The sequence below is a fragment of the Henckelia pumila genome, chromosome 2 (genome assembly GCF_033568475.1).
Source record: "Henckelia pumila isolate YLH828 chromosome 2, ASM3356847v2, whole genome shotgun sequence".
Classification (NCBI taxonomy): Eukaryota; Viridiplantae; Streptophyta; class Magnoliopsida; order Lamiales; family Gesneriaceae; genus Henckelia; species Henckelia pumila.
Genome location: NC_133121.1, coordinates 50,796,993 through 50,812,985, shown reverse-complemented (window position 1 = coordinate 50,812,985; position 15,993 = coordinate 50,796,993). Strand labels below are relative to the sequence as shown.

At 36.5% G+C, this 15,993-nt stretch overlaps 1 protein-coding gene across 5 annotated transcripts; it reads right to left on the bottom strand.

Moving 5' to 3' along the window:
- Nucleotides 1-81: 81 nt before the first annotated feature.
- Nucleotides 82-13,243, bottom strand: LOC140878562 (MAR-binding filament-like protein 1-1). Of its 5 annotated transcripts, none has more exons than XM_073282171.1 (6): nucleotides 12,890-13,243; nucleotides 12,727-12,771; nucleotides 2,948-3,063; nucleotides 2,662-2,820; nucleotides 1,787-1,943; nucleotides 82-1,294 (listed from the first exon to the last, which is right to left on the bottom strand). In XM_073282171.1, exons 1-6 carry the CDS (start codon nucleotides 13,152-13,154, stop codon nucleotides 234-236), a joined length of 1,803 nt encoding a protein of 600 aa, XP_073138272.1. In that variant the 5' UTR covers nucleotides 13,155-13,243; the 3' UTR covers nucleotides 82-233. The 5 variants fall into 5 exon arrangements, with proteins under 5 accessions (XP_073138272.1, XP_073138270.1, XP_073138268.1 ...); XM_073282169.1 differs by adding an exon at nucleotides 4,133-5,023 and having other exon boundaries at nucleotides 82-1,943; nucleotides 12,890-12,975; XM_073282167.1 differs by having other exon boundaries at nucleotides 82-1,943.
- Nucleotides 13,244-15,993: the final 2,750 nt, after the last annotated feature.

The window sequence follows — 15,993 nt, the reverse complement described above, 5'->3', positions numbered from 1 at the left end:
AATAAACAATAAAAAAAAAAACCAATAATGATTTATGACAAATTTAACCTTAATAATCATAAGGGTGATCCATGATTTGTAAATTCGTGAAGTTAAAATTAACTCCAGTATTGCTTGTAGGCAATGTTTTCAATATCGTCCAGAAAATGTAATGATAAAACAACGCAATTGTTCCTGCCGATTTATAAATGACTACAAGATTTCACAATCAACGTGGATGAAGAAAGCGTTGTTTAACTAATATCTGTCTCTGTCTCCTTTCTCCTCCGATAAACTTTTTTATTTGATTTACCCCCAGCTTCATGGTTTTGCTGGTTCTGATTATTCTCTGCAGTTTTCGATGCATTTATTCCACTCTTTAGCTGTAGTATTTCTCCCTTTGCATAAGCCAATTCCTGTTGTAGTTTCTTCCCTCTTTTTTCTAAACTTTCCAGTTCTTTTCCCAGTTCCATCACCACATTGGTGGCATATTCCAAATTTTTCCGCGCTTCATGATTCGCCTGTTTTTGCTCATCAAGAGACTTGTGGAGTGCATTATTTTCATCTTCTAAACTGAAAATTGTAGAGTTAGCAGACTCGAGATTCCTCAAAAGAGTTGATTCATTCAGAGTCTTCTCACCAAGTGATCTTGTAGTTGCTTCTAAATCAGCTTCAAGAATTTTGTGGGCTTCTTTGTTTCTTGAAATTTCCGTCTCGAGAACCAGTAACTCATAGTTCAAAGAAGATACAATTTTCCTTTCTTCCATAAGAGCCTCAGCAGCTGCTTCTGCTTTCCTGCTGGCATCAATGAGTTCTTTCTCTAAGCTATCACACTTTTGCTCTGCAGCTGCCATTTCTTGGGACGTCATTCGCAGTTTTTCATTCATTTCGCCCAAAAGTTCCTTTACCGACAATAGTTCTCCTGCTAAGGATTCCTCGCCTTCTTTTGATTCATCAATTTCCCTCTGCAATGCTTCCCATGCTTTTGTAAACTCAGCCTTAACCTTGGAGACCTCAGCTTCAAGTTCCAAGCACAAGCTTCTGGACTTCTGCAGTTGCTTTGACAGATCAGAGGCCTCGTTTCTTGATTTCTCTAACATTTCTAGTGCAATCTTGAGTTCTTGTTCAAGAATCTTCACACTTTTCAGTTCAGCTTCCAACTTCTCACTTAAATCCTGGTTCTCTTGAGTCAAATTAGAAATCAAGACCCCATCTTTTTTCACTTCATCCAATGCGACGATAAGTCGTTCCTCAATCTCGTGAAACTGCTTTTCCCTTTCACCCAATTGCTCCTCATGAAAAGCCATCTTCTTTTCTGCAGAAAATTTAAACTCATCAAACTCCTTTAAAATTTCATCAAGCTCTTTGCTCGATTCATCTCTCTCAGTAATTAAAGAAGTTAATTGTTCATTCAAATTCTTCAATGTCGAATTCTTCCTTTCCAACTCCATTTCATTCTTCGATACTGTAACTTTCAGTTCTTGGAATTTGGAATCCAACCGTGTCAGTTCATCTCGGGATTTCTGGTATGCAGATCTCAGTTCATGAGATTCTTGCTCCTTTTCAGCAACTTTTGCGTTGAGATTTTGAAGATCATCTTCCTTGACCGTGATCTCTGAAGAAAGCATTTTGATCTTTTCTTGCAAGGAGGCTATAGAATCTAGCTTCTCCTGCAGCTGTATTTGCAGTTCCCTTTTCTCGTTTTGAGACTTACTGAGGTTTCTTTCCAGATTCTCAATCTGTATACCTAGATTTTGGTTTAATCTTTTCTCATTTTGCACCTCCTTTCCCAGGTTTGTTAACGTACCATTTGCAGTGTTCAATCGATTGATCAAAGATTGTTGCATCTCATTTGCTCTTGCAAAGTCCTTATTCCGAGCTTCTTCATTTTTTAGCATTTTAGACTCAAATTTTTTTTCCAGAGAAGTGATCGCAGCTTCCTTTTCCTTCAGTTTAGTTTTCACCTGAGCGCCCAATAAAACAAGAAGTAAATAATAATTTAGAAAGAAAACCAACAAACTCCAAAAAAATCCTAATTCCTGAATTTTACACAGAGAACAGGGGGTTAAAGAGCAAAGCTCAAGCCATGTATAGCAAAATTTTCTGGTAGAACCTCAAGCTCAAGTAGAAAAATTTTATTGAGCTTGACCTGAGCTTGTGTATAAATAATTCTTTATATCATAAAATTATAAATTGTGTTATTACATTATTTATTTCTATTCACGAAAACAAACATTAGAGAACTCCGTGCAAAAAAAATTGATTTATGATTGTTTCATTTTGCTCTAATAGTAAAAACTTGAATGATAATCAACTAATAAGTTCTTGAACAAAATATCACGAAGGTCGAACTCGAGTTTCTACTCAGTTTGCACCAGACAAGAAGACATATTGACATCAAATGCAATCAAATAAAAGAGAAGTAGATGAGTTTATATAACATCTTGATCAGTGGTTTCAAGGCTACATGTCGATGCCGATTTCACAAATACAACAAAGAAATAAAAAATAATCCATTCCAACACCAGAGAAGAAGGCATATCGATATCAAATGCAATCAAATCAAAGAATAATAAAGAAGTTTTTTTCTTATTACATATGATCAGTGGTTTCAAGGCTACTTGTTGATGACAACTTCACAAATATAACAAAGATAATATAAACTCCGTTAAAATGGCTTACCGATTCTATGGTTGCATCAGAAGTGGCCTTTTCCTTCATTGTTGATGAATAGAGAGCAGCAAGAACACCAGACGACAATACCCCAATTGAATTTATAACTGAAAAGGTCGGGTTTGAGGATGTGGATGTGGATGGGGATGGAGTTTCCGTAACTGTTTGCTGGGCACAAGAAACTTAATCTTTAGGCAAATGCTGGAAAATTATATACAAACTATCAACCTTACAACCGAAAACCAGTAGCTAAATAATGTTTCTACACCATGCTAAATAAAGCAGAGATGCAGACCTCTGCATTTTGAATCCTGTATTGTGTTTCCAATTCAGTGCTTTCTTGTGTTTCCGACTCGGTATTTTCTTGCATTCTCGGTTCAGTATTTTCTTGTGTTCTCGTATCAGTATTTTCTGAAACGCAAAAAAACCCAGGAAGATAGTTGTTAGCAGTAGTTTACCGTAAAAAAATATCGATATTTGGCAAGATTGGTATGAATTTGCTTTCAAGTAGTCAAGTTATACACATAATAGCAATTGCCAAAATTCAAAAACCGTAAGTCACTGATTCATCCATCATCTAAAATATAGCTTCCCACAGCCTTGGAAATGCCAGCTAAATGAATTGAATAGCATTCAACTATCTTATAAACACAGGAAGAATATAATTCACTTGGTACTTCTTCAAACAATTCTTTAATTGTGCGGAAAAGTTTAGGTCTATATAATTCAGCATGAATAGCAAGTTCACAGAACATGGTTGGAGAGAGAACATATTTTGTGAAAGTAAAGCTATTGTTTCAACCACCTCCCACGAGTTTGTGTTTTTGGAGAAAAGTGGTTATCAACATTGTATTAGAGTGAGAGTGAAAGGTTCAAAACCTTGGTGCATGAAAATCCTACGTATTTCATTTAGTTGGTCATTTGATACCTAATATTCAATCAATGTGCATGTGTACGCCGCCTTACATTAATTATTCCCCGTATCTGATTTACATGCAAGTGAACATTATAAAGTATTGTAGAAAGAGGAAAGAAAAAAATTTAGTTAGTATCAAAATAGTTCATTGATATTTATTCCTTACGGTTTGTCTATTAATTAAGGTTAGACTGTGAATATAATATAGAAATAAGTTCGTATATATGTTGTAGGGTTGTATTTTGATTATTCATTCAGAAAAGAATATGTTTTTACCACACATATGGCTGGCTCTATCGTTCTTGTTCATCTTCATTCTATCAGAGACTAGTCTCTGTATAACCGCTACATGTTTGACACGAAAAAGAGGCTAGCATGTAAAACCAACGAAGACCAGATTAAAATGTCCCGATAGGTGCTAAAGCACCGAACATATATCCTATGAATTTTACTGGGTTCAAAGGCTCCATTCAATTGATCATCCATAAGTTGAATGGCAAAAATTATTTGGAGTGGGCTCAGTCAATCAAACTTGTCATTGACGGAAAAGGGCGTCTATGTTACCTGACGGGAGAAATCACAGAGCCTGCCCAAGACGGTCCAAAGTGGACGGGCTAGAAATCTGAAAACTCCATGGTAATCGCGTTAACTCAATGGAACCTTCAACTGGAAGGACGTATTTATTTCTACCCACCACAAAAGAGGTTTGGGAGGCTGTTCGGGAGACTTACTCTGATTTGGAGAATTCATCCCAGATATTTGGCTTGAAGACTAGACTATGGCAGTCTAGACAAGGAGGAAAAATTGTCATCGAACACTATAATGAAAAGAAAGGATTGTGGCAGGAACTGGATCTATGCTATAATGATAAATGGGAGCTACTACTAAACAGACTAATAAGCATTCATAATTAAACTAAACAACATCAAATAAACAGCGGAAACAACTTAAGTACTTTTACAACGCCAAACAAAAACAAACGATAATCCAGTCTTAAACATTAATATAACCATAACAGTAATCACAATCCTGCATGAGAATACAAGAAACCAAATAAACTTCAACCGGATCACCACCGAAAACTCAACTGCTCTTGCCGCTACCCTACCCGTCTGATCCGTCCAACCTAAGACCTGCCCCGTGGAATGGGTGTCCAAGATGAAAACAAGGACGTGAACGAAAATCGCCAATACGAGAATGCATGAGTATACAAACCGATACGATGCATGCAAATGCAATATGCTCAAATAACAAGGATCAAGTTTAGAATCTCATGCTCAGTCTAGAGACGTCTGAGTGTGTAGTCTCTAATCTGCCATAGGCATGTTTTGGCTCCCATACTCATCAACAAAACGTGGACTTACAATGTCCAGGGTCATCAGAGCCCGCGGGTCCCGTTGGACACTGTAGCTCTCATACCCAACTGTCCACAATACATAACAGTGCTGAGCGGCCCTAACAAACGAGGTATATTTCAAAGATATCAGGTCCAACATGATGTCATGCATAATATGCTAAAGCAGTAAATCAGGGATGATGCAACATATAAGAATGCAGCATATAAGTGTGTATACTACGCTTAGATATCTCAGTCAGTACATCATGTACCTCACTAAAAAATTTGACAAAAGTTTACTCGTCTGAACCTAAACAAAACCAACATACTGAAATTACTATAACACCAGATCCAGAATTACTAAACATGCTTCTTAACTCGCTACTGAAGGTTTTAGGGTTATACCTGCAGTCTCAGGGATATCACGTTGGTGAACTCGAAGCTGATGATATCCAAAACGTAAATCAATCTTCGAGTACACTGAAGTTCCTTGCAGTTGATCAAACGAGTCATCCATCCATGGTAATGGATATTTATTTTTGACTGTTACTCGGATCAACTGCCGATAATCTATGCAAAGCCGCATAGACCCGTCCTTAACAACACTGGTGTTTCCCAAAGAGACACACTCACTAGCTCTATTGTACCCCTTGTCAAGAAGATCTTGTAACTGTTGCACTAGGTCTATTGTACCCCTTGTCAAGAAGATCTTGTAACTGTTGCTTTAATTCTTTCATCTCTGATGGTACCAACCTAGAAGGCGCAATGGAGATGGGTGCAATTCTAGGTGCCAATTCTATCTCAAATTCCAATTCCCTCTCTGGAGGAAATCCAGGAATTTCATCGGGAAAAACATCAGGAAATTCATCGACAACCTGAATGTTCTTCATGTCGATTACATCCTTCAATACGTCTACAGCATAGATGAGATATCCTTCCCCTCCTTCAGCCAAAGCCTGATGTGCATTTAAAGTAGACACGACTGGCATTGGAGGTCGAGCTCCCTCAACGTAGAAGAATCAATTCTCGTCTCCTTTTGAACGAAACTGAACGAGACGATGATAACAATCTAAAGTCACTCTATACTTGGTCAGTAGGTCGATTCCCATAATATAATCGGAATCTTCCATGGCCAATATCATCAAATTGGCAGACAAGTATTTTCCTTCAAACTCTATAAACAGCGTACTACTAATCGCTTGGCTAAAACCTCTTGTTCCATAGGTGTAGACACTGACATCAAAACATCTAATGACACGTAGGGTAGTTTATACTTCTTAACAAATCTTGATGCTATGAATAAATGTGATGCCCCAGTGTCAATCAATACATATGCAGGAATACCACATCATAAAAGGAAATTACCTGCAATGACTCCCTCGTTTTCCTCAATAGTTTGCTCTTGGTTTAAGGCAAACACTTGCCACTGGACTTGTGTGCGTTGCTGAAATCCTTGTGATGTCCCTCCACGACGGGAACTCTGAGCAAGAAAACTTTTCTGCTTCACAGTGGCCTCCGATGGCTTTCCACTTCAAGACCCTGCCATTGAGCCTCCGCGGCTCCACTCTGATCCTCCAAGTTAGGGCAATTCTTTTTCATGTGACCAAAACCACCACAAAGGAAACAAGCACCTATCACCCTGCGACATTTCTCTGTCTGGTGATTGCCTCCGCAATGGCCACACTGTTGTTTTTTCCGACCAAAACTGTACACTCCTCATGAATATGAAGAGAAGAAGATGCAGACTTCTAAGACTGGTCTCTTGGTCCCAACGAACTAGAACTCTTACTAGCTTGTATAGCTTTCCTCCTAGCAATACCGATCTCGGCTTCACGACAACGGTTGACCAACCCTTCATAGGAGGTCGGATCGTTACAATCAGAAACTCGATAAAAAATTTCTGGGTTCAATACATTCAGAAAATGAGAATACTTCGCCGTAGAGAACTTAACCTCTTTAGCCATCGCCTGGCCATCCGATCCGTCCAACCTAAGACATGCCTCGTGGAATAGGGTATCCAAGATGAAAATGAGGACGTGGGCGAAAATCGCTCAATACGAGAATGTACGAGTATACAAACCGATATGATGCATGCAAATGCAATATGCTCGGATATCAACGATTAAGTCTAGAATCTCTTGCTCAGTCTAGAGGTGCCTGCATATGTAGTCTCTGATCTGTCCTAGGCATGGTTTGGCTCTCAGACTCATCAACAAGACGTGGACCTACAATGTCCAGGGTCATCAGAGCCCAGGGGTCCCGTCGGACACTGTAGCCCTCGATACCCAACCATTCACAATACAGAAAAGGGCTGAGCGGCCCAAACAAATGAGGTATATCTCAAAGATATCAGGTCCAACGTGATATGTCATGCATAATATGCCGAAACAGTAAATCAGGTATAATGCAACAGATAAGATTGCAACATATAAGTGTGTATATTACGCTTGGATATCTCAGTCAGTACATCACGTATTTCACTAAACAATCTGACAAAAGTCAACTCGTCTGAACCTAAACAATACCAACATACTGAAATTACTATCATACCAAATACAAAATTACTAAATATGCTTCTTAACTCACTACTGAAGGTTTTAGGGTTATACCTGCGTCCGTCGTCAGCCCGCTGATGATGTCTCGATCTGATGGTGACTCCTCCTCAAGAAGACACTAACTTCGAAGCTTTCCCAACACTGAACTGTCACTAGAAAACTAAGGTATATGGCTAGAACTCGAGGGAGAAGCTGAGGGAAATCGGTGAAGGAAACCAATGAAATCGACTCCTATTTATAGGTTGTATCCGGACTAGTTCAGAATATCCGAACTTTATCTTATCTAACACGTGGCACAATCTCATTCGTCTAGTTGGATTACTTGGGATAAGATAATCTGAATTAGAATGGTCGGTGGATCCCAACATGCTGATCCACAATTAATCGATTCATTAAACAAAGCTTATAATAACTCTTTAATCATGTCTTGAATTGTACTTTATTAAAATAAGGATTTGAGTTTATTACAAGACGGCTGAAGGAAAATCATGTTGAGCGAGAAGATATCATTAGTTTCAGAAACTTCAGACCTGGCATACTGCAGAAACATGTTGGGACTTACATGACAAACCACCTAACTGGAAACCAAAGTCTTTCAAACAAGAAGACAGTGGGCGTTCAAGGGCTTATCAATCTGGACAGGAGGAACCAAAATGCTGAAAAATATTCGGGGGCTGCCTCTTTCAGTAAGGAACAATTAGAGCAACTATATAAGTTTTTTCAATTCACTTCTTTTTCACAATCTACACCAGCATCTTGTTCCAAAGAACATAAAGGTACTGAGTTGCAATCTATTGTTTTAATGTTTCCACCCTATCCATATGTCCTTGGATAATAGATTCAGGTGCTTCTAGTCACATGACGGGATCCTCCAGATTGTTTCAATCCTATATCCCAAGTGCAGGAAATCCGAAAATTAAAAAAGCATATAGTTCTTTATCTGCTATTGCTGGGAAAAGGGTCTATTGTCATCTCAAAAAATTTGACTCTTCAAAATGTTTTGCACGTCCCTAATCTTTCTTGTGATTTGCTTTCTGTTTGCAAATTAATTCATGATTTAAAGTGTTGTGCTAAGTTGTCCTCAAATTTTTGTGTATTTCAGGATCTGGACTCGGGGGCGGAGATTGGCAGTGCTAAGGACCTTGGAGGCCTTTACTACTTTGAGGAAAAAAGTCTCTCGTGTGGACAAGCCTAACAATCTAGTATCATGCCAAACTCTAGTTCTAGTAGCGATGCGATAATGCTCTGGCACCGTAGATTAGGACACCCGAATTTTCATCATTTGAAGCTTTGTTTCCAAAGTCTGGGGACCATTTAAAACAGCAACTTCTTCAAAATAACGATGGTCTATCACCTTTATAGATGATCACAAACGTTTGAGTTTGGTTTACTTGTTGATAAATCAAAAGTTGAACAAATTTTCAAAAGTTTTCTATGCAATGGTTGAAACACAATTTTATGAAAAAATTCAAGTGTTCAGATGTGATAATGGGAAAAAATATTTCAATAAAATTTTGGCTCAATTTTTCAACAAAAGGGTATAATTTATTATAGTTCTTGCACTCAAACCCCACAACAAAATGATGTGGAAAAAATGAAGGGTAGACACCTTCTAAAAGTAGCTAGGTCACTCATGTTTACCATTAATGCTAAATACTATGGGAAAACTATTCTCACTGCTACATATTTAATTAATAGAATGCCCTCAAGAGTGCTGAACTTTGATTCACCTTTATTTGTTTTCAAAAATTCCTTTCTCATGTCTCGCTTATATTCTGATTTACCTCTCAAAGTGTTTGGTTGTGTGGCTTTTGTTCATGTACATCATCGTACTCGTGATAAACTAGACCCTCGTGTTGTAAAATGTGTGTTTCTAGGATATATGTTCTCCAACCCAGAAAGGGTATAAATGTTTTTAACCTTGAACAAAAACATTTTTTGTTTCTATTGATGTCACATTTTTTTAATCTAAATTTTTTTTACAACTCCTTTTTGGGGGGAGAGTAAGTTGGACTCGATATTTGATTTAAACTTAGAGAATGTACACAGAACTGAATTGTTGGTTATAGATACACCTCGTGTAGTGTTAGAGCATAATTCTGATACTAGAACAAGAGTTGATGATGATAAGTTGAAGGCTCCAAAGTAAGCAAGACTTCACAACTCCACACGACCAAGTGTCTAAACCAAGGACAGAACCTTAAATCCAGATTCATTCGAACCCAAATTCAGATAATGTACCCAAATCCACCTCTAACGTACTAGACTCCTCTATGCCGTTGTAACTTCCCATTGCACTTTGGAAAGGTGTTAGAACTTGTACTCAACACACAATCTCAAATCACACGTCTTGGAAAATTTATCTATACCCTATTCGAGTTTTATATCTCAGTTCCAAAGTGTGGATGTTCCTAAGACTATACAGGAGGTTTAAGTGTTCCAGAATGGAGGAAAGCTGTCCTTGAGGAGATGAATGCACTTAACAAAACTGAAACATCGGAAATAATGCACCTGCCTGACGGAAAACAATCAGTGGGATGCAAATGGGTATTTACTGTGAAACTTAATTCAAATGGATCGTTGGAACGTTATAAAGCAAGACTCGTCGCTAAGGATTTTACACAGACATATGGGATTGACTACCAAGAGACCTTTGCACCAATCGCAAAAATGAACACTGTCAGAATATTTTCCTCTTTGGCGGCAAATCTTAACTGGCCCCTATATCGGATGGATATAAAAAAATGTCTTCCTAAATGGAGAATTGGAGGAGGAAGTGTTCATGGATGCTCCACCAGGCTTCGAAAAACAATTTGGTGGAAAAATATGCAAATTAAAGAAGTTTTTGTATGGATTGAAATAGTCACCACAGGTTTGGTTTGAGAAATTTTCGAAATCAGTAAACCATACCAGAGAAGGCAAGATGGCAATCTTAAACATATATGTCGATGACATAATTTCACAGGAGATGACGAAGAGGAAATAATCCGTTTAAAAGATTGTCTCGCGTTGGAATTTGAGATAAAAGATTTTGAACCCTTGAGATATTTTCTAGGGATAGAAGATGCTAGATCAAGAAAGAGAATCTATGTATCCCAAAGAAAATATGTTCTAACCTACTCAAGGAGATAAGCTACTATGTTGCCTAGATCGGACTGAGGAACTCCTGTCTAGAGTGGAGCAGTCACTCTCTCACCGCTAATGGAGATATTGATAGAACAAAAATTTATGAACCATTCTGATGTTGATGTCAATGTTGGAGTTGCTTCTTGCATCAGTAAGATTGTTAGAATCAATGCACCTGATGATCCATATGATGATAACAAAATGAAAGAGTTTTTTCATTTGATCATATCTTCTTTTGAGGATTTATCTGACACGATTAGCATATCTTATAATCAGAGGGCTTCTATTCCCGAGATGATGGCTAAGGTCAGATACTATGTTATCTTGCTGGATTTGGAATGTGACTAGCTTGTTATTGAAATGTTCCAGCACTTTCTCAGTGCTATGAGGGTTGATCAATTAGAAATTATTTTTGAATCTATGGAGACAGTAATGACTCAGGTTTTGGACGAAAGTGAGGACATAAATTTAGCATTCCTTACTCCTTTTATGGTTGCCGTGAAAAGCGACAAAGAGGAGGTTCCAAATGCAAAGAAATTGGTTGAGAAGGTTATTCAGAATTGTGGCGAGAAGCGTAGCCCATATTTAATACAAGTATTAAGAACTTCCGGGGAAAAAGAGGTTAAGGAAAGATCAATAGTGTGTTCATACTTCTTGACAATTAGAAAGAGAGAGACTAGATTGAACAAACATCTAGGGGTGGAAATTACTCGGAAAATGGCGCCATGGAATTATTAGGACCCCACAATGAAAGGAAGACAGAGAAACCTAGTGGATTGGTTGCTGTGAAGCTACAGGGGGAGAGGGCGGTAGAGTTTGTCGCTTCTGTGAGGAAGCCGTTGATGTTAGGGCTTCACGATGCAGCAGCGCTGAGTATTGGACAAAATGAAGGTGGGCTTCGGCTGATGAACCAGGCATGGATTATTTTTATTCATGGGACCCATGAAGAGAAAGGGGTGAAAGAAGCCCTAGGCCCAATTAACAATTTTTAAGCTTTCAAAAACAAGGAAATTCATCATTTTGGGATGGCATCTTACTTTCCACCATTATCTTGGATGTTCCGAATGAAGGTGAGTTTTGATGCCGAGAAAGGGCTTGCATATCTTAGCAGCCCTGAAACCCTGGTTATATATCAAGGTTCCATGAATCCCACAAACATATTTCTTCTTCTGAACTTTTGCAGAGAGTGGGTTGGGCTCTGCTTGGCCATTCCTTAACCAGCCCAGTAACTGGAAAACTAATTGGACTCCAATATTTAATAACCGGCTTCTATATCAGAGCGATGGATGCCAAACTCTTCGTCCACTGTGTTGGGGACAACACTGTTGGGAACAACACGCCTTTCAAATGGGAAGCCATACTGGTCGCATAATGTTGTACTTAGCTCACCCATCACCACTTTAGTCTCTTCCTTTTCTGGTTCGAACAACACAATCTGTTTCTAGCACAAGAAATGGAGCCAGGACTTCTTCTCCAAGGGGGAGAGGGGGCACTGAAAATTTAAAACTGTTGGGAGGCAGCACGCCGCTTCTAGTCCCGTCCCCTTGCCACTGATCGACTCTAGATGAAGTCCTACACACCCCACCCTTGTCTCCTTTTTCTTAGTTGTTTCCATCCTTCAGCACATTTGAGATTAAAGTTATGTTTCAAGACTTGGACTACGAGGGAGTACATATTCCATATCTTCAACTAAACTATGCAAGTTCTTTTGATCTGAACAAGTTTAAATTTCGTCGACTGATAGAAGTTAGAAACCTATTTTTAAATCATTTCCAATCGTTTATACCGAACCTCACCTTTAATTGAAACACATCGTAGTTACTAATGTAACTTTAAATAAAGACGCGCACTGTCGATGACCTACAAAAATGGAAACAAAAAATGCAGGCAGGCAGGCAGGCAGGCAGGCCATATGAAACACTAAATCATTGCTACACAAGTACTGATTGTGCTATTTTTTTAAAAGGAGATTCTGTTACCATCTTCAGTGACTAACCATAACAAAACTAATGGGCACCTTCCAAGAAATCAACTTCCGTTGTTGAAAATATCAATCTTGATTTACGATTATTAACAATGTCACAATGTATAAGGTGGAAGGTAGAATTAGAAATAAACGAGCAAGTAAAAGTTGATGTTACTTTCAATCGAGAGTCGATTCCTTGCCCGCCCTCGCCGGTTCCATCCTGATAGCAAACCAGGAATGCATAAAACATTCCTTCTCCCGTTAAGTAAACAAGAACAGAATAACTTCACCAAGCACCAAATTGTAACAATACAACCACAAAACAAATGCCAGCTGACCTACAACGTAGCCATCAACAGCATCAGCCCTCGTCCCAAGAAACTGAACTAAACCAAAACCCACGAACAGAATCGCTCTCCTCGTACAATTACAAATATTGCCGTTTTTTGAATTTTCCTGCAGACATGCCATGGTGGCTTTATTCTTTCTCCGACACACCGCATTTCTTGGGTAATAAAATGGGAGCCGAGAGGACTCGGAGACGAGGAAATGGCAGAGGGGAGAATGCACAAAGCAAGAATTCCCTATCACAGATCCAACCATGGCTGATAATTTTTTCTACATTTTTCTGATTTTTTGTTGATAAGCAATACAGTGTGCCATCAAAGGCTCGAATCTTACTCTGATTTAAATTTCGGGATAATTAGGTAGCACTTTACTAATCTATATTTCAAAAACTAACCCCACTTATTACAATTCCCACTTTTGTCTTTACAAATTAGATAAATAACCTCGACTTCCCAAATATTGAAAATAGGCCGTTTTCATTGATATTAAAAATTAAAAAAAAAAGTGAGAATGGAAATAAAAAAACAAGACTAATCCAAATAGTATTTATATTAAAATTCAAATAAAAATAAAAGAGCATAAACCATATCATATGCATGTTTATGTTGATACATGAGCAAGTATATATCTAGCAAGTAAACACATACTTCCAGATCATTATTGGAAGAAATACGAGAAAGGATTAAAAGTTCGAATAGAAGACAGATCAATTATTATGCTTTATAAAGTAGCAGAAAAATTAAAAATATTTATATAGAAGAAACAAAATTTATAATACCAATAGAATCAGGAATTGATATTATAATAGAAATAACTTTTTAAGACAATACCTTACTTTTACACAATTTGAAAATCATATAACTTTAAACAAGAGATCATCAATGATTCACATTCTCAAAATACGAACGACATTTCGTGTAGGAAATGAATGATTTACAAAGAATTATCATAAACGAAATACAAATCCAATAGAATTAAAAATAGAGAATATTTTAACTATTAATCCGGAAAAAAAATTATGAAGAAATTTCATGATATTTGTTCTGAAAATCCTCAGGACAAAATTAAAAAAAAAAAAAACAATTTATTGCTTCAATAAAACTTAAAGATCTTAATATCACAATCCGTGAAGCACCAAGAAGATGTAACATGGATGATGTAAAAATATTCGAAAAAGAGGTCCAAGAATTACTCAAACTCAGGATAATCATTCCAAGAAAAGTCCACACTTTTCACCAGCCTTTTATGTCAGTGAGAAAGACACTGACAAAAAAAGAATGGTAATTGATTATCGAAAAATGAATAATGCAACAATTATGGATGGATACTACATCCCAAACAAAAATGATCTACTATCTTATATAGGAGGAATGAAATATTTCTCCAGTTTAGACTGTAAATCAGGATTTTGGCAAATACATTTAGATCCACAAACACAATTACTTACAGCATTCAGTTATCCAAAAGGACAATATCAATGGACAATATTATCTTTCGGGCTCAAACAAGCACCAGGTATTTTCCAAAGATATATGGATGAATCATTTAAATAATATGTAGATTTTTTTGTGTCTATATAGATGATATATTAATTTACTCAAAAATATTAGAGCAACATTATAAAGACCTCATGACAGTACTAGATATTTGTCATAAAGATGGAATTATACTTTCTGAAAAGAAAGCACAATTGTTTAAACCAAAATAAATTATCTAGGATTATAAATTGAAGACGGAAAACATTGTTTATAACAGCATATACTTAAGAAAATTCATGATTTTCCTAGTGAAATCAAAGATAAAGACCAACTAAAAAGATTTCTAGGATTACTAACATATTCTGAAAGTTACATTAAGAAACTAGCAGAGATTAAAAAAAAAAACCACTACAAAAAAAACTTAAACATGACTATAAATAGAAATGGCCAAAAAAAGATACTAATTACATCGATACAATTAAGAGAAAAATAATTATTAATCTCCCTGAATTATATTTTCCACCAAATAAAGATATAATAATAATTGAAAATGATGCTTCTAATGAATATTGGGGAGCATGTTTAAAAGCATATACAGGAGAAAAAAATTTAGAAGAACTTACTAAAACAACTACCAGGAATAATGAAAAATTATGTAATTATACATCAATAACTTTCCAAGGCGCACAACTAAATTATCAATCAAATGAAAAAGAATTACTAGCTTTAATTTTTACAATTAGAACTTATGAAATTTATCTTATCTCTAAATCATTTTTAGTTCGAACAAATAATATGAATTTAACATATTTCAAATCAAGAAAAATATCAAAAAATGCAGGAATAAATGCAACACGGCTAATTAGATGGCAATTAGAATTGAACCACTATCAGTTAGAGATTCAGCATATCAAAGGAACAGATAATTCATTATCCGATGCATTAACCAGATAACTTCACCCAAATTATACTATCCGTAGTAACGAAATAACAAAAGAGATCCTGAAAATAACTTCGAGTCATCCGAACATACCTTAGAAAGTATGAAAAATATAAATTGATGAAAAGATATTATATTCAGAAACATGAATTATTTTATAACTTTAAGTCATCTGAACATGCCTCAGAAAGCATGAAGAATATAAATTGATGAAAATATATTTATATTCAAAAACATAAATTACTCTATGAGTAAAATAATCAATCTCATTTATGAATATTGGTTCGATTCTTGTAAAAGGATCCATAAATGCAATGATATGCATAATAAAACTATCCAAATTACTCACGAAAAGAGTTAAATTATTAACAATTTTATATATATGTATAAATATGTTTTCTTGTGCAGGATATATTCAAGATGAACAATTAAGTCAATTGAAAGAACAACTGACTGACTTACAGGAAGAAATTCGAATTCTTCAACAAAAGGAAAAGAATTTAATTAGAAAAATCCAAAGGGCAAAAGAGAAAATGACAACCTCGTCATCAACCTCGCCAAGAACATCCATCAAAATGGCAAATCCATTTGACAAAATAATGGTGATGAAAGAAAAACAGTCAGTGGTCATAGCCAAAACTGACAACAAAGAAAAAGAAAAAGAAAATGGAAAAGA